The 23,687-nt window shown below is 40.5% G+C and overlaps 1 protein-coding gene across 1 annotated transcript in view; it reads left to right on the top strand.

Annotated features, from left to right (window-relative positions):
- The window catches only part of LOC122797804 (SCO-spondin-like), a 4,708,783-nt gene that overhangs the window by 3,235,752 nt on the left and 1,449,344 nt on the right, over window positions 1–23,687 (top strand). Inside the window, exon 74 of the mRNA XM_044066325.1 lies at window positions 7,505–7,551. Coding sequence (XP_043922260.1) covers window positions 7,505–7,551 — 47 coding nt within the window. The remainder of the gene's footprint in view (window positions 1–7,504; window positions 7,552–23,687) is intronic.

Here is a 23,687-nt window from a genome sequence, read left to right as displayed (position 1 = left end):
GTTTTTTGAATGTGTATTTCCAACTTTTTTACATGCATGCACTAATGCTTGGCAGGCTTTTTTAAACATTTTTTTCTTATCTCCATTTGAACCTATGTCACATTCCAAGACTTTTTGTTTTAATGAAAACCATGAAACATCAAACAAAAAATAAATACGTTGTCAGAACACCCCATCCCCTATTAACTTATAACATACACACAAATCAATGTACATCATAAAAAATGAAGTTTAACCATCCTTAAAAGAACAATTGCCCCAAATCAAATTGCCAGATATCTTATTAATTTTTTTTCTTCATGCCATTTTATTTTGGTAATGCATCTTCCCATACTATGCCTTACTTTCAGACTATGTTATTGCAGTACAGCAACACTGTAGTACAAAAAAAAAACACTAAGGCAGAAATCCACAGCAAACTCTTTTATTGCCTCTAGTGCTTTGGCTAAAAAGCCTTCAATGAGTGAAACACTGTACATTCAACCTGCCTTAAATACTCTCTCCCATTAAATGATTTACACTTAAATACATGCCATTAAAAAAATCTCCAATTGCACTCAATGTTTAAACCATTTGGAATCAACCTATCAAATTTTAGTCTGTATACAGATTCTTTATGCAATAATTTAAAATAGTACCCTGTAACCCCCAACTTCGCCATTATGGAAGGTTTTAAAATGTTCAGCTGTAGGACTTTCTTTTTTACCCTTACTAATGTCCCTCACATGCTCTGAAACTTTGACTTTAATTGTTCTTTTGCTTTCTCCTATGTAAAACTTGTTACAGGGACACCTTAATGCAAATATAATACCCTTTGTTTCACATCCATATTTGCCTTGTACTAAAAACTTTTTACCATTAATCTTGGGAAAACTTCTCAGTACATATTTACACTCAGAACAATCCCTATAGGGTATAGTCCGCATTTGTGCCATTTCCACTAGGGGTCTAACTGAAGAAATAAATTTTCCATGAACCAAAATGTCCTTCATATTTATCCCTCTCTTATAGGAGATACCAGGGTTTTGACATAAGCATTTCCCAAAAATCTTTCAAAGTGATTAAATAGCCCCAATGAAATTTTACTAGCACCACCAACTGTGAACTAAATAAATTGCATGTAGTAACAAAATACATCTGTTTTGTCACCCCTTGTGTAATTTTTACACTAACATCTTCTGCATTATTACTCTTTTCATTAACCATATTTCCTTCTTAAATTTATCCATACAACTATTCAAAACTTCTTTGTCATATAATAAACAATCACCTCCTTGTATTCCATACTGACCCGTCATTGAGTACAAAGCCCTTTTTGGATGTAATTTACTAATCATTTAGCTCCTGATATGGTACACTATTAACACCAGGAACTTTCCATTTCTAAGCTCTCCTTATTACTCTGTCTGTGCCCTTTTGCTCTTTAAATTTCACGTACTCTGATAACTTCCACAGTTAATTTGTAATGATATTTCTGTATTCTTCACTGAATTGCTTATGTTCCCTTTTTATAAAAGAAATTGTTGTCTTATTTTTCTCTGTATTCTGCTGTTTTCCAAAGGACATGCTACACCCTTCTTTCATTTTTAATTATGCATATTTTCTGCAGTATTAGTTTTTTCATATGTTACCCAAGGATTCAGAACCATGCCTATCACAACTGTAGATTTTCTTGTGTAGGTACTTTTCACAGCATGATGAGGCTCAAAGCTCATTGGAATTTAACAATGTGAAAACTCATCCCTTAGGTCAGAGCTAGTTATTAATCATGTCCATGCTTGGAGCAGAACCTGTGGTGAGAATGGGAAGTTTACCTTAGGATCCTCCTGACACCACATCTTACATGCACAGTGTAAAGTTTAGATCAGTTAGAATATCATGCACACATTTTCCTATGGAAGACAGTACACACCGTGATCCTCCCCACAGCTGTCCAAAGGGTGATAACTGTGCTGCGCCCTCTCTGCTTTGCTTCTAAGGAAGCCTTGGTCTGATGCACATTGTGGCCAGTCTGTGCTTACATGAGTACAACCTGGTTGTAGGTTTAAATGCATCACTTTTATTGCATTGTATATATGTAGAGCCAGCCACTGACTGTTGATCAGTGCCATAGTGTACTGCTCCCACCTTCATCTGGTGGGGAAAATCACCCTTTGAAAACCACTGATATAGGTGTCATATGTGGTAATCATGGGTACTGTCTGGGTAAACTGCAGACACATAAATTATACCTTAGGCATTATAGACCAGACCATCTGGAATTTGATGGGGTTGTAACCTTTACAGTTAATGCATCTTCTTCATTAATTCAGTGTGGGTATCGTGTATGACCCTCACTAGTTCAGGGAAACTGACTATGTCATAAATGTCTCATATGGTGTTAGGTGTCTTCTCTGTAGTAAGATGAAACCACATATAGTCCCCCACATGCTCTAGCATGGCATTGAGGGACTGCATGAGTATCCATGAGCCAGATACCTGTGATACCCCAACTGTGTACCCTGTTGTTCACTTAACACTTTACTTTGGATAATAAAACTGCCTTACTAAAGTTTTGCTGTCTTATAACAATCCAACCATTATTTTTAAAATACCATTGATGAGACACTAAAACATGAGCAAAAGTGGTACCAGATTTTTTTTTCCTTTCATATAGGAACTCTCCCGTCCCTAAAACTATTTACACCTTTTAATAACATCACTTAACCTCTTCTTATCCAGATTTTTCCACATTTTTTTAAGTCTTCACAAGCACCCCCCAAAGAAAAAACAAGACACTGTGGACAAATTCCAGCCGAGTAAAGTGCGTGGCACTCCTACTGTTTTGTTTGTCTTGCCTATTTATGAAGTATTTAGATAAATGAGTAAATGAGTGCTCAGATAAAAGACTGTGTTTGCCATCTGGCAGCTGCTGAGCAGGCACAGTATGAAACTTACTGGTGAGTATTAACCAAGCATTATTGAATAGGAATGTAAGTTCTCCATGCTAAAGAATATTCAGAAAGCATACATTTGAGACATCTTTGTAGTGTCACGCATTGCTATGTGCTACCAGTTCTCCTTATACCCTGTTTGGTGAAATAATGATTTAAGCTTTGCAGACATTTATCTAATTCTGACAATGATTTATTTATTGTCTTTCATCTTTCTTCTCCCTTCATGTGCTGTGCACTCAAATATCAGTTAAACAATCCTTGAATTATGTGTATAAATCTACTGTACTGTCTTCATTTAGCAATATCATCTCAGTAATTCTGAAATATACAGCTTCATGTTTGTTTTAAACTGCTGCCTAAGCTATATATCAAATTCAGATATTGTTAGCAAAAGCACTAAATCTCTCATTTTCATCTTCCTTAATTAGATGCATCTTCACTAACTCCACCATTTTGCTTCTTTAAAAATGACATTAAACTGCAGACTCTCTCAATTCTTTTGAACATTTTTCTCCAGAAGGTTTCATCTCATACCATTTTTTGTAGTGTATCTGAGGTAGAGATTGGTGTTTATCATACTTTGTAGTCCTTAAAGTAGCATGAAGGACCATATGTATAGTTTTGTGCTTCCTAAAGGGTTTCTCTTTGTATCTTATTTTGAGGTGAAATAAGCACCCATTACTTTAATGACTGTATCGCAATTTCAGTATTCTCTTTGAACGTGTTTCTCCACCTACTTTATTTGATTTTCCATTTTAATATTTTTGCAACTTTCTGATTTATTCCATCCAAAGCATTTTATGAAATTGTCAACTTTACTTTTATTCATTTTTTTTCACATTTTTTTCATGCCTTGGAGTATATCAGTTTAATAAAACAGAGTTTGAAAAAAAAATGAAAATTTGAATTTACTTAAACAACATTAACAATTTCCAGTTTTAACACCTAATATTATTCCCCAGGATTTCTCCTTACTGCCAGCAAAACAGTATTACCCCTGCGCTACTCTTTTTGAAGTCTCTTAAAAACATTAACACTTAAATTAATATCCAGGTAAATTAGACTTTCTGGTTCACTTGTTTTTGTAATGCCATAGCAAACTATTTTATGTACTTTTCCCTTAAAATATTTACCCTTAATGAAGACTTACTTTTTCTTGATTGTTTTGTCTTTTATTTAATCACGCACTTTTGTTGTTCATTGTACTATCTTCACCTATTTCATACATCTTGCTTCCTTCACTAAATTCACCCATTTCATTTTCCACGATCTTTACTTACCAAGCAATTGTCTTATCACCCCCTTTAACAAAGCAGAAAAGTAATTTGTTAGTTTTCCAGAGTCTGGATCAAGCTCCCTCCATGAAATTCCTTTGACGAGGCACTCTGGGTGTTTATTGTACTATACATTTTTTGCAGTCTTAATCTGTGGGATATCCTGCCTGCTGGTGGCCTACAGTCAGCTCAAGTGCCAAAAACTCTACTTTCCCTGCTGACTCATTTCCACTACATTGTAACAATATCGATAATATAAAAGGGACATTGACTGATACAGTCTTCAACAGTCTGATGGTTCTCTCTTGGTTCTCAGCATTGTTAATCCATCAGATGGCTTGCTCCCAGAGAAAAGATAAGTACCCCCTTATGAGAACTTGTTTCTAATATTTTCAGTATTTTTTGCATATGTATTCATGTCTGAAAGTGATTCTGAATGTGAATCCTTAACTAATGTGAATAATTATATATCTTATGAGAAATTACCCACTTGTGATTTCATTCAAACTGGGGTTTCTGGTTGGAGCCAAAATGATTCCTTGCTGGAATTCATGAACATCACTGATGGATCCACTGCTGTTTTTTTTTGTATAAGCACTTGTAGCAGTCCTTGACTCAAAGTGATCAGTCTTCCCAGGAGCAGGGAAAAGAGAACCTGGTTCCAAATATGTATTACTGAGCAAATCTTCCGTAATGTCCAGGACTGGAGGAACAGCAAGTGCCTTGGGCTTAGACATATCCATAAAGGTTTTGTATTTAAGTTGGGCTCTGAGTACTCCTTGGACTCCCAGTGAAACTCTTCCTTCAACTTATAAAGGCTATTACCAAAGAGTAATCCTCTGATGAAGAAGCAGTAGATAAGGTGCTCTTGGTGTGAGATTTGTAGTTGTAGGCCAAAGAGAACTGACCCACATATGAAGGATTATATTAATCAAATTCTCAGCAAGAGGAGCACGAGGTTCCACACTCCTTTCTTAGAAGGGACCCCCCAACTCCTTAGGGGTCTCCAAAGATGAATGCCAGAAGTGGAATTAATTAGGACTCATTTCAATACAGACTGATTCAAGTTGGTGAGCAGTCAGTGCTTTACGTCTCAATTCTTGATGGAGTACCACGCAGGATGTCTTAGTACGTGAGCAGGCAATCACAACCTGCACTCACTCTCTGGGAACATCCTCACAAACAAGTATGTGGTTTGTTTTCTTTACCTCAAAACATTTCAGTTTATTATTCTTCATCTTCATTATTGATTATTATTATTATTATTAAAATCAGTTTTCCATTACCACTATTTATTTGATGTCAATACTATTGTGCAGGTTTCTGCACATCCTTGCTTTTTCTGAAAATAGAAAATTGATCCCTTTTAGCACTATATACTTTGTTTTGACTTATTTATCATACTTTAATAGAATGACCTTTTGCCCCATGTTAAGTAAAAAATAAATAATATTGCTTTATATGCATTATTTAAATAACCTTTTACACTTGCACTAGCTGTTTGGCTAAAATAAAGACCTCTTTTTTCCCCTAAGTAAAAGGTATTTAGCAAATATAAAAGCTGCTAATCCATGCTTTTCAACATACCTTTTTGATTTTTGCCTAGCAATACAAAAGCCTTCTCCATCAGTTTTATTAATAGTCTGGATAAGTGACTTGATTGAAAAGAGTGATGAACTTTCTCCATTATCTTGTCTAAATTACCCCAATCTGTATAAATAGCAATTTAGGTGTCCCTGAAAACAATCTGTAAGTTTAGCAGGGCCAGCACGGTCAACAAAACAAATTAAGTACTAAATAAAATTGTGTTTACAAATCAAGTCTCACAAGTAACTCCAAAATAAAAAATAAACTAGCTTTTTTCTTGTGAATTTGCATAACATTCCCCAGCAGAAAGCAGTTCAGTGCTATATGTGAATAGGGACTTTCTGCACTAAATTACTGTACAGGTAACACATACACCTGGCTACTTGCATGTTGCTGAGCTAGTGTTTTGCACTGTTCAGTCGCACCTTATAATCAGCTCAGGCAGTTGTATTTACTCCATTCATTTCATTTTTGAATTTGGTAATTTTACAGGGAAGAGGCAGGAGTGAAATAAAAATAAGTTACTTGCTAAGAGTTGTATAACAAATATGCATGTGGATGGTGGTAGGATTGTAACCCAAGTCATTGGCTTTATAGCCTCGTCTCTTAATCATTGTACAATACTCCTTTCCAGTATTTATTTATTTATTTGACATTTGTTTACCTGGAAAGTCAGACTGGGTCATGAGGTACCCGTTTTTACCGGAGGCCAGGGGAGAAAACATCTCAAACACTAGTATAGATAAAACTTTGGTGGTGCTTTCAGCAAATGAGTTTATGTATACAGTATCCGCATTAAAGTACTTTTTACAAGGACTCCCCAATGAAAATCAGAAGAAAATATTGCTGCACAAAACATCAATCACAGTCTATTGAAATCATCCAACTGCGATCCACAGTCAAGATTACAAAATCAGAAAAAAAAAACACCCCTCTGCAGCCCCCATGAGTGGGATAGTGCTTCCAAAACCCTGCTACTTATAAATATCATCTCAGAGACTGTACTATCTCTGCAGAAATGAGAAATCCCCTAGAAGGCACAATATCACTCTTTCCTGCACAAGCCAATTAGACTGCAATGATCAACATTTAGCGTATCACTCACCAGTGCAATAGTATTAAGCCAGGAACCCTTATTACTGATTCACTTAGCTACTCTGAGAGTTTTTGTACTTTAAGTTCTCCTTTCTTTTCTGAAAATGTAATCTGAGCTGCCACAAGTCTGCTAGGGCAGGTTGAGAATTTACTTCTGTACAAACATGCATTATGTTATCTTACTGTATTGGTAGTAAAGTATCTCTTGAAAAGCAAAAATTATTTTGTTGTATTTCCTGTAGGTTGCAAGATGCTGTCTTATTCGGAATGTTATCACTGAAATACAAAAAGAATACAAACTTCTTGTAGTAAAGCATCAATTAATTTACAGAATTGTCCACTAAATGCTTTAGTCATTTAAAAATGTAATAAGTTGAATGCATTGTAAAATAATTGTATCACAGAGATAAGTTCAGTTTACTGACTCTTAAAATGGTTGATTGATTGATTGATTACGTTATTTATCCATTGTGAGTCAAAGAGGCATCCTTATATGAGTGTATGTTTGCAATTTCAACATGTAATGTTACCTAGATTATGTAACACCTCACGTTTTGTACATCTAACTTACCCGTTTAACTTTTATGTCTCTGCATGTCTTTGTTTCCATAGCACTTGCATAAAGGGAAGGCTGACCTGCTCAAACCGACAGTGCACAGGTAAAACTTTTCACATTACAGCATTAAGTCTTGCATATTATAGTTTGCTGTTTCAGATGACTAATTTTATACATACTGTTCCAATGGCAAGTTCCTACTAGCCAAATAATAACATCCTGTTCAATTATTTTCCAGTCAGTGAACTTGTCACACCAGTAGCTGGTACTGTTTACAAAAACTGTGCCACTATGAAATGACTACTTAGTTACAATGTATATAACGCTTCTTATTTTAAAATGCAAATATTCATGTTACTGGATGCATTCAATATATATATATATATATATATATATATATATATATATATATATATGTATGTATATATATATATATGTATATATATATCTATATATCTATATATATCACAAGGCCTTCTTTAGTTATGTCAGAAACTTGGGTGGAAACTCCCAGATATGCTCTGAGTTAGTGCAAAATGACAAAAAATACACTGAACCCACAGACATTGCCAACATCTTGGCAGACAGGTTCAGTGCAAACTTCTCCCCCCCTTACCCCCCAAATGAGCAAATGACTATCCCAACAGAGTGTAGCCTCCCTAACATCACAGATGCACAGGTGAGAGCTGCCCTCTCCAAAGCAAAAAAACACAGCATCAATGGGACCCGACGGTGTCCCGAGCTGCGTTTTACATGAGCTCCAAGAAGAACTGAACCCTCACTTAAAATCACTATTCAGTCTCAGCCTTACAACAGAATATGTACCCAAAGAATGGCGTACAGCAACAGTGGTCCCACCCCATAAAGGTGGTGCCACAACAGACCCCGGAAACTATTGCCCTATAAGCCTAACTAGCCTGGTCTGCAAAGCTATGGAGCGTATCATCATGGAACTCATAAACAAAGACATTGGGAACCTCCAGACTCTGGATCCTACCCAATTTGGCTTTGTTAAGGGCAGACCTTGCCTCTTGAACCTGGTCGATTTCTTTGAAACATCACCAAGGTCATAGACGAAGGGAAGGTAGTCCACACAGCCTGTCTTGACCTTGCAAAAGCCTTTGACACAATACCCCACTCGGGCATCATAAATAAGCTCACTAACTTAAATATCAACCCCTATGTCGCAAGATGGGTTGCAAACTGGCTTAGGGATAGAACCCACATGGTCAGATTTGCAGGTGCCATGTCAGACTCTAAACCAGTTACAAATGGCGTCCCACAAGGCTCAGTCCTGGGACCTCTCTTGTTCGGTATATATTTCTCTGAGGTACAGGCTAACACAGGAGGACTATGGCTGACAAAGTTTGCAGATGACTGCAAACTAGGGGCCATAATCGACTTGACGGCTGACACAAGCATCCTCCAAAAAGGTCTCACAGAGACGGATAACTAGTGCCAGAGCCATGGCCTAAAGCTAAATGCCAAAAAGTGCATAGTCATCCCCTTTGGGAAAAACAAAGTGCCCACAAATTACCACATAGGTGGTCTTCCATTAAGTACAGAAGAAGTAATTAGGGATTTGGGGACCCAAGTAGATTGCAATCTCTCCTTTGACAATCACATTGCCAAAGTGGTTAGAAAGATATTCTATATATCCCACCTTATCATGAAGGGGTTCACATCTAGATCAAGAGAGGTCATTGTGCCCCTCTACTCATCACTCATCAGGCCCATAATTGAATACAATGCCCCATTTGGGATGTACCTTACCTGACACCTGCTGCAACTGGAAAGACCCCAAAAGTACCTCACCAAGAGGATCAAGGGACTCAAACAGATGCCCTACGCAGTTAGGCTAACGAAACTCCAGCTCTACTCAGTTGCTTACCGCCTACTCAGAGGTGACCTGTGCCTGACGTATAAAGCCATGTCCAACCCAGAATTAATGGACAGGCTCCAACTCAAGAAATCCAAATCCATCAGAGCTACACGCTCTAGTGACTTAAACCTCAACATAGAAATAAAGAGAACATGCTGGAGGGACAGATTCATATCCCAGAGGCTCCCCTCACTCTGGAACAAAATCCCAGTCCATGTTAGACAGAGCCCCTCAATGACCCTCTTCAAGAAGAATCTTGATGTTTGGATGGGAGATTGTAAATTTACCCCTGGGATCTCTTCTGTGTCACTGCTAGACAGAGGCACGGTAAACTAACCGTAAATGGGCTATCTTCTGTGACCTACTATACAGAGGCACAGTCAACTAATCTAAAAAGAGTTGCGAAAGCCAAATACACTCTGGCTGGGCTTGTAAATGCCCTAGGGCAGATAGCCTAGTATCAACCTATGAACCTATGAACCTATATATATATATATATATATATATATATATATATATATATATATAGTTTACTATCAAAATTTCGGATGGCATTCAGTCGGACTGGGATAGTCGAAAGGCTAATTTCCTGTTCATGGAAGGCTAAAATGAAAATGGTCGACACCACAACAGCAAATTATAGTGTGCATTCAGTGTTGTGAGGTCGATGTTATACTTTGAGATTGCTGTACAGTGGGATCAGGAAATGTACCCATTTCATCACTGCAGTGCGATCTCGGAGTTTCTGTATATAATTAGCAGGGGGGTGGGGGGGCACAGCCTCCTATATAATTAGCAGGGGATGCTGCCCTCTCTCCATTAGGGGTACGAGGGGGCTTGCCCCCTGTAAAAAACAATATTATTGGTTACGTGTATTGAGGTTCTTTCTCTGCATATGTATAGTAATATGTTGCCATTACCTTTGTCAACCTTTTGTGGGTTGATGTTTTCAAGATCAGTGTATGGGCTACTCGACTAAAGTGAGAGACACGCATTTATATGTTTGTCTGTGTGTGTGTGTGTGTGTGTGTGTGTGTGTGTGTGTGTGTGTGTGTGTGTGTGTGTGTGTGTGTGTGTGTATATTTAATATAGATAGATATTTATATGTATAAATATATATATATATATAGATAGATATTTATATGTATAAATATATATATATATATATATATATATATATATATATATATATCCATATATATATATATATATATATATATATATATATATATATATATATATATAAATATCCATATAGATATATATATATATAAATATCCATATATATATATATATATATATATATATATAGATATATATATATATATAGATATATATATATATATAAAACACTCTCAAGCTCCCTGCTCTGTCTTCTTTGTTAGTTAAGCTGAATACTTCTTTTGGTAGTATCAACAGAATCTCTTTCTCTCCTTAACTTATTAGAAGTTCCTAGCATATGAATAAACACTTGTGGCAGTCTTTAGAAACACACAGCTTAACTTTTATTCAAAACAATAAAACACAGAACTGTTGCCTCGGCTACTCGTCTTCAAAAGGTTCTGACAAATACTGAACAAATCACAAAAAAAAGCCACAGAGCTCCAGAAGAAGCCACTTGGAAGGGATGTGTTAAGTAATACTTTGGTTATTCAGTTAACTTCATTCCTAAGTCCATTTACAAAAGATACATTTTGAATATTTTAAATAAACAAATACAAACACTTACAAATCATTAAATGCATAAATAAGTGCTGACAAATTATTCTAAAAAAATTGATAAATGAGTCATTTAAACCTTTCAGCTGAATTGTTTTCTAAATAAATATCAGAGAAATCTAAGTTAATATTTTGACAAGAATACATAAGTTCAAAAGCTCATAGCGCTGATTAATTTCTGTTTGAAGTGATCAGCAACAGTGCTGAATGGAACAGAATTCTCAATATCTCTGATGCGCTTTATGGTACCCTATATAGTATAAATCATAAGGGGACATCATACGTTACAGTGTCTTATGACTATTCCAAGAGATTTAAAACAATGGCCATCAGTAATATGATGCAAATTAACATTTCTTTACTTACAAGCTGAACAGCCCTTAAAATAAACTATTTCATACACTGTCTTAACAAGCAACAGTCCCTGAGTGTATTATTTTATCCACAATATTAGAGTTTCTACAGGAAACGTTTAAACTACATTTAAAATACTCCACAAGATGTCATAACTGGTAACAATATGCCAGTATTGCCTATGGATCCTGGTTACTCCATCCAGGAAATTGGCATAGCAGGTAACAAAACAGATATCCTGTTTTTTATAATCCTGTTTAGCCTTTCTTATGTTGAACTCCCATCCTTTATTGCTGTTACTCCTTCTTTTAATCCTCTGTAAAGAGGACCGTAAAATATTTTCATCACATCCTTTTTAGCCTCTGTACTATACTCCAATCCACCTACTTGAAATCTTCTTCTGAACATAAATATGAAATACATAAAGAATAACTATTTTAAGTGAATGTTAGAGCAGAAATATTCTTCTACATCCTATGAAAATCTGGTAATCTATGAAACTCTTTGTTCCTATAAGCTATCAAAGTGCTTGTTTATTTATTTATATATTTATTGGTTATTTTGTGGAATTGGTCATCTTTAGGTAAAATTGTGTGTATGTGACTTTTCCCAACATCTAAGTCTCACTGTTAGAGATGAGATATTCCACTACTTTAGTTTATGTTCACAGATTGAAAGGTCTTGGGGAATATAAGGAAATATTTAGTTCCCATTGTCTAAAAACATAAATATGCATAAGCAGAGAAACGACACATTGTGTCATTGTGTAATCTCATGGAGGATATGCTGGTCACTAAGGAGGACTCCAAGTAATTTCAAAGCATAGCTAAGGGTAGGGGCAAGGTACTCCTGTATTTATGGAGAAGTCACTCGTATGTCAGCATATGTAAGTAATTTGCTTAACCTTTCCTGGCTCTTAAGCCTAACTGGGGGGAGTGGTCTGTATTTATTTACTGGTTTGAAGAAAGCGACTTGGGTATTTCCATCCTGATAGACTGTCTGGCCTAGCTTTTCTGAAAAGTTGTGAAGTGTTCTGTTCCTGGAAGCACTTCAGTAGTTTTGTCTAAACAATGTGGTATAATCTTACAAATCCTACTTTATGCATAGGGGAAAGGTATAACGTAGTTGCTGTGATACCGTACTGATGGTTTTTTTTTTTTTTTTGCCAGAAGTAACATCATGCATTTTATTTTATGCTACACAGTCTCATATTTCCCTTCCTCAGTGTATACTGACAGTCCACTTTATGAACAATATCATTAAGGCATCAATTTCTGTAGTTGTTGAAGGACAAATGATCTCTTCTTCTTTTTAATAGTGAATGTTAAGTTGTCAATCTTGCCTTCATTCTTGCTGGATGGGTTCGGAGCCGATCCTCGGCTCCGACTCGGCACTTGCTTAGCTTGAGAACTCCTTTTACCAGCTCGAGGCAACCCTATATCCCATGATGCAAGGCGGAACTACCTCAGATCTCGTTTGCCGCTTTGCGAAGAGGTCTCCTTTTTTGCCAGCTGAGGTAAGTTTGAGTTTTTCAAACAGCTTAGTCAGGGTTTATCTTCCCCTTTTCCTAGTTTATAGTGTGTAGTGTTCAGACAATCCACCCTATTCCCCATATATTTAAAAACTTTTACTTTTTTATAAAAAGTTTAAAAATTTCAGTTAGGCCTAGGCCTCCCTTATTAATCCCTATCTGTGTGTCTGTGTTTGTGGGATTAATTGTGTGACTGTTTTGGGGTGTGTGTGTGAGTATTTTGTTACTCTTTTTCTTGGACTATGTCTAAGGAGGTAAAGGTCTCGGGCTTCAAGAAGTGTGACTCGTGCTGTCAGAAAATGTCTCTGACAGACGGTCACACTTCTTGTGTTTACTGCCTGGGGCCTTTACACCTGCAGGACTCCTGTGCTTTGTGTCACTCTTTTAGCCAGCGAGTCCTGCAGGAAAGGAGGAATAAGTTAATCCTCTGTGGCTTACTAAAGCCGGAAGGTTCACCCACTAAACCTGGGTCCAGTAAACCTTCTAAGCCATCTAAGGGTCAGGCTACAGCTTCCAAGCCTTCCCCGGTGGCTCCGACTCCTTCGGAGTCGAGATCGGCTCCGGCCGGAGCCGATCTTTCTTCTTCTCAGGTAGTGTCGGTTCCGATCGGTTCCGACACCCAATCTGCTGTTGCCTTGTCGGCTCCGGCTGGAGCCGACATATTATCCAGTATCGGAGCCGAGAAGCCTTCGGCTCCATCTGGAACCCAGAGGACGTCGGCACCGATGACTTCATCCAAGAAGAGATCTCGGTCCCCTTCTTTGGAATCTATCCACTCGGCTCCGGGGTCTCCTCTTTTGTTGGAGCGGAGTCATCGGAGCCGATCTTTGAGATCTTCCAGGCTGTCTGACCACGATTTAGAGAGGGTGGTAAGCAGGCTGTTGAAGTCGCAGGCACTGGCCCAAATGCTCCATAGCCCGTCTCAGCAGACTTCGGCTATTGCTTCACCCCTTGAACTTCCTCCTCCGACTCCCCACCAGAGTTCGGAGCCGGAGCTTCTCGGGACAGCGACTGTGTCGGCACCGGAGCTGATACATCCTTTTCCGGCTCCGTCGTCTTCGGCTCCAATCTCCTCCTTGAGACCTTCCTTGGAGGGATCCGTCGCCGAAGTTTCTTGTCGGCTCCGAGGGGGCTAGTGGCATCGGACCCTTGTCCGACCCCGCTCTCCCTCTCGGGGCTTCGGCTTTGGTAAGCACGGCACCGACATCGCCTCGAGCCTTCCCTCTCAGTGGAGCCGGAATTCCTATTTCCTCGAACGGGAATATTCCGGCCTCCCGGGAGGGGAGCCTTTGAGGTGATGAGGAGTGTCCTGGCACCTGAGCCAGGTCAACGGTCCATCCTCTAGCTCCTCCCTCTTCGTGCCTGTAGACGCCTCTTGCCAGCCTCTTGCTCTCAGGCCCAGGGATCCATCGCCCCAGGTTTCCCCATTGGGAATATCTTCCTCTTCCGAGGTTTCTCCTGACCCTGCAGGGGAACCCCTCGGAAGAGGACGTGTAAGAGGAAACACACAGACTCCCTGAGTCTACTACATCTGATACCGACTTAGATGAGTCGGAGGGTTCCCCATGATCCCCCTCTGAGGATGTCTCCTTTTCAGACATCCTTGAGCTCCTCAAACAGAGGGGGAATTGGCCCTCCATTGACCCCTCCGAGGATGAGTCGGTATACCTGGAGGCTTTTGGATCCCGACCCTCCACCTCCTGGGTGTCTCCGCCTTTCAACCCACTTATGCAGGTAGTGGCTCGGAAGGCGTGGGCAGCTCCAGATTCTGTGGAACCTGTCCCCAAGAGACCATCAAAATTTATTACGGCCCCTACAGACAAGCAGTTTCTGTCCAAGGGCGTCTCTGTGGATGCTATGGTGGTGGCGGCGGCCACCAAGAAGGAACTTGCGGATCCTTCAGTACCTGTCCATCCTCCTAACAAAGATTCTAGGACCATGGACAGGTATGGAAAGCGGATGTTTTCTTCAGCGACCTTTGCTATGCGTTCGCTGAACTACCTTTGTCACTTCACCAGGCTTCAAAGAGATATTCTCAAGGAACTAGGTGAAGTGGTCCAAGATCCTTCTGCTGCTGGGGCTCAAGAAAAGATTGCCTCACAGCTAGCAATCCTGAATTCCTTAACCAACTCCTCCATGCGGCTCATATCCTATGCAGCCGATGGAGCGAGCAGGGCCGCAGGCACAGGAGTGGCTCTTAGACGTCAAGCCTGGATGCGGCTTTGTAATTTTGCGGACCCCTTTAAGGCATCCTTCACCAATACCCCCTTTGACGGTTCGGCTTTGTTCGGACCTCAGGTGAAGGAAACCTTGACCAGGTGTGAGCAGGACGGCAAAACTCTTTCTGCCGTTGGAGTCCATTTTTCCACCCCTTCTAGACCCTATCCCAAGGGTCAGAAGGGAGGGAAGATGTGGTTCCGCAAAGCCCAAGGAGCTGCGCCGGACACACGTGGTCAGTTTACCCCCAGAGGCAGAGGGGGTAACAATAATAGACGCCGCCCTAGGGGCAGAGGGGGTCCTCAGAACCAGGGCAACAGGGAGTCTCTTCCTGAGAAGCCCTTTCAGCACCCCTGAGGTGTTGCCCGACTGTCCACCCTTGGAGGCAGTCGGGGGAAGGATTTCGCTGTACCCAGTAGCCTGGCGTTCCCTTTCACAAGATATGTGGGTACAGTCGATCATATCCGAGGGTTACAAAATCCCCTTCGAAAGGTATCCCGTACCTCAACAATCCCTTCCAGACATCTCACCCGGTCAAAGGGATTTGGCAGAACAGGAGGTTTCAAAGCTCCTAGAAAAAGGAGCCGCCCAGACTGTTCCGCAGACCAAGTAGGATCCGGCGTCTACTCGAGATTCTTTTTGGTCCCCAAAAGGACGGGAGATTGGAGACCAATATTAGACCTGAGCAGTCTAAACAGATTTGTCAAGAAGGCAAGATTCCGGATGGTCATGCTTCAGTCCATTCTGCCCTTTCTGGGCAAGGACAACTGGATGTGCTCGATAGACCTTCAGGACGCGTACTATCACATAAAGATTCACAGGCGCTCCAGAAGGTTTCTCCGCTTTTGGCTAGGGACCAGTCATTATCAATTCAGAGCCCTGCCCTTTGGTCTCACTTCAGCCCCCAGAGTGTTTATCAAATGCATGGCAGTGGTCACAGCTCATCTGAGACGTCAAGGATTCCAGGTGTTTCCTTATTTAGACGACTGGCTCCTCTCCGCCACCACCAGGTGTCAGCTTCTTCAGACCAGAGACTACACTCTGCAGCTATGCAAGAGTTTGGGAATTTCAGTGAATTTCGAAAAATCTTCTCTGCGGCCTTGCCAGTCTATCACCTTTATAGGCGCAGAATTAAACACCGTCAAAATGTTAGCCAGACTAACAGATCAGAGAATTCTGGACATCGAAAAATACGTTTGGATTTTATTGCAGAGCAGCAAAGTCAAAGCCAGATTGATACTAAAGGTTCTAGGTCTTATGGCTGCGGCCATTGTTCTTCTACCACTGGCTCGCTTCCACATGCGTCTTCTGCAGTGGATGTTATTCACTCAGTGGTCGTTCCACAGTCTTCCAATGAGTCACGAAATCTTAGTCACACAATCGTGCAGGACTCATCTGAACTGGTGGATATCTTCCCCTCTTCTTCATCAGGGCCGACCATTTGTTCCCCCTCCTCCGGTTGCCACAGTTACTACGGATGCCTCTCTGATCGGGTGGGGGGGGGCATTATCAGGGCAGGATGGTCCACGGGACGTGGCAACCCATAGAATACCATCTGCACATAAATGTCCTGGAGATGAGAGCAGTGCTTTTAACGTTGCAAGCCCTCAATCACTTTCTTCCCAAGGGGACTATTGCAGTACAAACGGACAACATGTCCGTGGTCTGGTACATCAACAAGCAGGGCGGGACCAGGTCCTATCCGTTGTGTCGAGAAGCTTTCAGACTTTGGCAATGGGCAATCTCCTCTCATCGGTTTCTGATAGCAACGCACATCCCCGGCAGGTCCAACCTCTTGGCGGACAGGCTGAGCAGATCCATTCTCATGCCTCACGAGTGGTCTCTCAATCAATCTATAGTGGACCAGATTTTTCTGAAGTGGGGCACACCTTGTTGCGATCTTTTTGCTACACCCCAAAACAACAAGTGCCCCGACTTTTTCACCCTCTTTCCCCTACCAGGCCAACCCCTGAGAGACTCTCTAACCCAGGATTGGCCCCGGGGACTTCTGTACGCTTTTCCTCCTTTTCCCTTGATTCCACAAGTCATTCAGAAAGCCACCATTTTGAGGGCCAAGTTGATTCTCATTGCCCCTTACTGGCCTCGACAAATTTGGTTTCCGTCTCTGCATCGTCACCTCCTGGTGCAGCCCTGGCATCTGGACCCAGTTCCGGATCTTTTGATCCACCAGTCGGGTCAACAGCATCGGGCCATTCATTCTCTCAACCTCACTGCTTGGTTGCTCCACTTCCTTCCCTAGCCAGGCTTCCTATGATCTCTGATCCGGTCAGAGATATCTTAGTGGCTTCTTTGAAGTCGTCCACCAGAACCGTTTATGCTAGCAAGTGGCGACGTTTTTCCATTTGGGCAAATTCCAGAAATATTGATCCCTTTACTGCTCCTGTGCATTCTGTTTTAGATTTCCTGGCTGAAGTTTTTCATTCAGGATCTTCTTCATCTACAGTAAAAGTTCAACTGGCTGCTATTTCCAAGTATCATGTTGGCTTGCAAGATCATAACATTATGCCACATAGACTATGCAAGGCCTTTCTGAGAGGAGTGTTTCTCCTGAAGCCGCCAATAAAACATCCTCCTCCACAATGGGATCTGAATTTAATGTTAGCATCCTTAATGTTACCACCCTTCGAACTGTCTGCTTCATGTTCATTGAAATTATTGACCTGGAAAACTATATTTTTACTGGCTGTCACTTCAGCAAGAAAGGTTTCCGAGATTCAAGCTCTCTGCATCCGTTCCCCTTACTTGGTCTTTCACAAGGACAGGGTATCCTTGAGAACAAATCCGTCCTTTCTTCCCAAAGTTGTTTCTCAAACTAATATTAATCAATCTATCGATTTACCAGTCTTTTTCCCTAATTATTCTGACAAAGCGGAGCAAAAGCTTCATTTTTTGGATGTCCATCGTCAGCTCAGGTACTATTTGCATAGGACAAAACAATTCAGGAAATCAGACCAATTTTTTGTCTCCTATGCAGAAAACAGGAAAGGTCTTCCGGTATCAAAAGTGACCTTATCCAGATGGTTGTCTTCCACCATTTCTTACGTGTATTCACTCAGAGGCAAGCAACTACCTTCTAAACCGAAAGCACACTCAACCAGGAGTCTATCCACTTCTGCAGCTTTTCAGGATAGACTACCCATTGATACCATTTGTGCAGCAGCTACTTGGGCCACTCCTCATACCTTTGTCTCTCATTACAAATTGGATTTGGCCTCTAGGGACAGGACCAGTTTTGGTTCCACAGTTCTCAAGAGTCTGTTCCATTGAGCCACCCGGGATACAGGTGCTAGGGACGCGGTCCCATCCAGCAAGAATGAAGGCGAGATTGACAACTTAACATTTAGAAGTTATGTACCTACCATAACGTTCCATGTTAGTTGTCTTCTCTCGCCTTCTTTCTTGCGTCCCTCCCTCCTTCCCCCTGGCCTGGACAGATCTTGAAGAGTTTCCTCTTCTCAGGTTGTTTCCTCCTGAACCTTCATTAGAGGACTCCTTTATTATGAACTTGGTTTTCCTAGTTATATTAGGTTAGTCCTTAGCAGGGTATGTTAGCTACCAAACGAGATCTGAGGTAGTTCCGCCTTGCATCATGGGATATAGGGTTGCCTCGAGCTGGTAAAAGGAGTTCTCAAGCTAAGCAAGTGCCGAGTCGGAGCCGAGGATCGGCTCCGAACCCATCCAGCAAGAAAGAAGGCGAGAGAAGACAACTAACATGGAACGTTATGGTAGGTACATAACTTCTAATTATTTTGCATCTAGAGCTAGATAGACTTTATCATTAAAAAATATAATGCCACCAACTGCATCTGATGTTCAAAACTCTTTTGCAGTTTGATGGAAAAAACAAAATATTCATAGGATCATAAGAAATGCAAGGTAATTCAGTCTTACAGCCATTTACACTTTGCCAATACCCACCCTCAGATGAACATATCCTTTTGAAAAGGGCCAGGGCAGTCAAGCCAAGGTGAATTTAGGAATACTGAGATAGGATCAAGGCTTATATCAGTCCTCTGAATATCTTGTCTTTACTGGCTGTCAGTAATGTAGTTTACTAGACTTAACCAAAGTTTTCCATTTCCCCTCAGACTCACTGATTGCTTCTGCTTTATATAAACTTGATATTAACACATTTCATTTGTTTGGTAATTTGGTAATATTGGTAAGATGTGTTATCAAGAGTTCTTTCTCTGAATAAGTTTGGGTTACAGGTAAAGTCATGCAGAGGTACATTCTTGAGCCAGTTTTGTTTGGAATTTTTGTACCAATTAATAGGATTAGTCATGCAGATTAATGCAACATGGGTAACTCTGGCACTTTAAATATAGTAAGTTACTTTTTCTAAGAACACCTATTAGAAAAGTTATATTTTTGTGTTCTAATACTATATAAAACTCCTAATTTGCAGACAGTAGGACTATAGACTTTTAAAGATTCTGGTATCCATTTTCTGATAATTTGACCTTTGGTATTCACACTGAAAATGTTAGGAAAAAGGTTATGCTGTGACTCTTCAAATACTGAAGAGTTTTATAAATCATAGAAGTAATGTTCTTGCACCTGCCTCTGTTGCTATGGTGAAACCCATTAATGAATATGAATCCTTCTGAAACTGTGCAAAGACAGAGTGAGTCCAAAGATTATGAGAATTTTTGAAATTAAGCAGCATGAATTGTAAATATATCCAGCTTATTTTGTTATACTGATTTACCCAGAAGCTGTGTAAGGGACTGCTTTTCTTGGCTTATAAGACAATGCTGAGATCCATTTCTGTTTGAGTTGTTCGCTTTAAAGTGGGTATAATTCAATCTACCTTATTATATTATCTTCTTATAGTCATGTTTTTAAGAAACAAATTAGCTCTATGAGCCATAGCCTTGTGTTACTTTTAAGTCCTTTGGTTATCGAACAGAACAATTGCAGAAAGAAGGACCAAATTGATCCTTAAAGAGCTTTTACCACAGGGGAAAAACAGAAAATATGACAAGGAAAGGAAGAAGAAAACAGGAGCTTGATCAACCATCAGAAAAAAAGTAAGGCTTCTTCCCTCAAGACACCTGGGATGGTGACGCAATCTACTAGACCAGTTCAAACATCTACTAATACCAGGCCAGAGCCTCCTCAGAAAGAAACCCCCATCACAGGCTATCTTCCAGGCCACCCCTCCAGGAGTCCATCTTACTGAAGTCCCAGTAGTGCAGGACCCTCCTCTGTGGAGAGCGTTGTTACCTAAACCTAGGACATCTTCTGCCCTAGAAACAAATTTGATTAAGTCTGCCAGAAGCCCCCTCCATGCAGTATGATATTGAACATATAATGAAGGCTTCTTCAATCTCAAATTGAGAAGGGTGTCATACCATCCCTCTTTTTGTCTAGGGAGGATGGGATTCCCCCCCCCCCTCCAAGCATCAACTCTCAAGCTGCTTTTTTCAGCCCAGCTTTAGCACCAAGAGCTTTGGTGCTAATTATTTTACTGGTGATGTCTGCATTGACTTTAAGAGGACTTGATTCCTTGGTTGCGACTTCCTTGTTTCATTGAAATCGACTCCTACCCCAACAATACTGAGAGTGAATAGGCATGAGGAAGTGGACTTTGAGTGTTCAGTGTTTGTATTGACCCTGTTGGGCCTGTTTAACTTGTCTGATAGAGCAGCATTCAAATTCTAGATGCCAAAAGAAGCTTCAGGTCCCATGGTGACCTCAGGATTGACATTCTTTGGTAATGGGCTCTTGAAACTGTCTTATTTAGCTGTCAGAGCTGCTTCACTACTGGTCTCATAAACTCCCACAGGCAATTCCTTAGTGTTTGAAATGAAATCTTGGAAATATTAACCTCTATGCCCAGATGTGCAGATAAAGCAGACCCACCACAGACTTTGGCTTCACCTAATGATACCCATCAGTCTCAAGCTTTAGGCACCAATTTGGCTTCAGGGAATATGCATTTTCCCTTAACTAGATGACTGGATCCTTGTCTCTGCTACCAGGGAGTCCCTAATGAAGCAAGGAAATACTTACTCCAGTTTTGTCTGTCCCTAGGAATATTGATCAATCAAGCAATGTCACAGCCAAAACCTTCATGGAATCTTGTTTTTATTGGATACGATCTGGACACCATACACAAGTTAGTCAAACTCCTTCAAGATAGCATTCTATAGTGTGCTATCTCTTGAATCTTTTTCCCCTCCAGTTTATGTGATATTCAAAAACTTCAGGCCTGACACCAGCCTCAGTTAGATTAGCACCTCATGCTTGACACTGTATGAGAGTATTGCAGTGGAAACCAAAGCTGCAATGGTCACAGTTAGGGATTAAAACAGACATGCTTTTCTATGTTTCACCTGCTTGCTGGAATCACCTGACTTGGTGGCTGGGTAGTTAGCATCTTAACAAAGGAAGTCCCTTTGTACTACCCCTCCTAGTGGCCATGGTTACAATGGATGGTTCTGCTGTGGGTTAAAAGGGTATTATTCAAGTAAGGCAGTCCAAGGAATGTGGTTACAACAGAAGCCCAGTCTTCGCATCAGTGTACTGGAGATGAGGGCAGTCCTCCTAGTATTGTAGGCCTTTCAGGATCCATGCCATATATTCAACATGGCAGAAGTATAGTACATCAACAAGCAATGGGCACCAGATCTTACCAAATCTTATCTTATTAGATGTCAGGATGCCATGAGAATGTGGAAATGGATGATCTCTACACAACAATTTCTGTCTAATGCAAAACCCCAAGTAGACTAACTGTCTAATGGACAGGCACACCATGTACATCCTGATGCCTCACTAGTAGACAATCAGTCCGCAAGAAACAGAGACTGTTCCGTCACTGGAGTAAGCTTTGCTGTAACCATTTTGCATCCTCACCCAACACCAATTGTAGTAAATTTTTTTCCCTGTTATCCCGCTACAGGGACAGGCATTGACAGATGCTCTGGTCCATCAGTGAGGCCCCCCTCCCCTGAAGATGAAATTTCTCCAGAAAGGCAAAGTATGCATAGTGGCAGTAATCTTTATAGCCACTTCTGGCCTCCACAGTTGCGGTTCCCCTTGATGTGCTGTTATCTCAGAGAGAAGCATATGGTTCTGGAACCCTTCCTGATATCCTAATGCACCTGTCCAGCAGGCCTTACACAGATATCCAGTTCCTTTGACCAACTTCATCTTTTCTTCAATTCCATTGACAGCTAGGAACCCTCATACTCATCTGAGGGAGGGTGGGTCAGAAATCTTATTACTTCTTAGGAACTATCCAGTCATAAATTTACACGTGGATCAATAAACATGGCCTATATCCATTCTCAGTTAAAGTTGTTTCTGACTTAATGCCCTTCCCTCAAGGATCCTACCCCAATTTACAATCGTATTTTTTGCATTGTATGTCCTTCTTTCAACCCCGATAGTTAGCTAACCTCAAAGTTTTGTTTTGGAAAACTCTTTCTGATAGTCATTACTTTAGTTACTAGAGGACTAGAACTTCAAGCACTTTCCTCTTGATCTACTTATCTGGTCTTTCACAATGACATTTTTCTTTTGACTAATCCAACTTTTTGCCTAAGTAAGCTTCAGAATATAATAATATCATCCAAATCATTAATCTCCCAGTACTTTTTTTCCAATGAATTCCATTTTCCAATGAATTCCAATAACAGAGAGAAGTACCTAGTTCATTGTCTGAATTTACATGGGCAATTGATATTCGATCTCAGCATGAAAAACAAGTTAGACAACATGACTAGCTTTTTTTACTATTTCTATTTCTGTGCTGAGACTTGGTCAGAAAGTATCTAAGGTTTCCCTGTGCAGATGGCCATCCAATGTCAGTTTTCTTTGTCTATATCTCATTTAACTTCTCCAGAACTTTCACACATTGAATGTGACAGGAGTTTGATACCTCAGTACTGCCCCCAGTTGTAAATATCCTCTCTGTTCTTCTTCATTGGTACTCAAATGTTTATTTTCCAGTCATCTGGGATAAGCATTTCTTTCGATAGCTGTGAGCACCGTCTGTAGCTATTTCTTCCCTAACTTTCCCAACATTTTGATCATTTTTCTTCCCAAACTCCCCTAACATATCTGCCATGACCTCATCTGAGCCTGCTGTTTTCCCTGACTTCATGCTCTTTAGTGCTGTTCTTTCTTCTTCTTCTAGTGTGGGCTCCTCCTCTTCTGTCACCAGAGGCTGCGTCTGGGGCATTACAGCTTTTGAGGGGTTTTCTTCATTTAGAAGCTGCTGGAAGTACTCCTCCTGCTGTAGATTGGTGAGCATGGTGTTGCTTCATCCCTTATGAAGGGTGTCTGATGACTATCTTCTTTATCTCTCTGTCTTTGCCTTGCAGCCTGATAGAGATTCCTTGTGCCATCTGCTGAATCACTTTCCAGAAGATGGTAGAGTGTCTCTGATGCCTTGTTCTTTGCTACTGCAACTGCTGTCTTGGCCTCTTTGTTAGCCACTCAGTATTCCTTTTTAGTCTGGTCTATCTTTTCTATATCCCACTTTTTCTTGCACTCCTTCTTT

The sequence above is a fragment of the Protopterus annectens genome, chromosome 3.part1 (genome assembly GCF_019279795.1).
Source record: "Protopterus annectens isolate FY-2018-M chromosome 3.part1, PAN1.0, whole genome shotgun sequence".
Lineage (NCBI taxonomy): Eukaryota > Metazoa > Chordata > Ceratodontiformes > Protopteridae > Protopterus > Protopterus annectens.
Note: the sequence above shows the minus strand (reverse complement) of the source record. Positions and strands in the feature narration are given on the sequence as shown.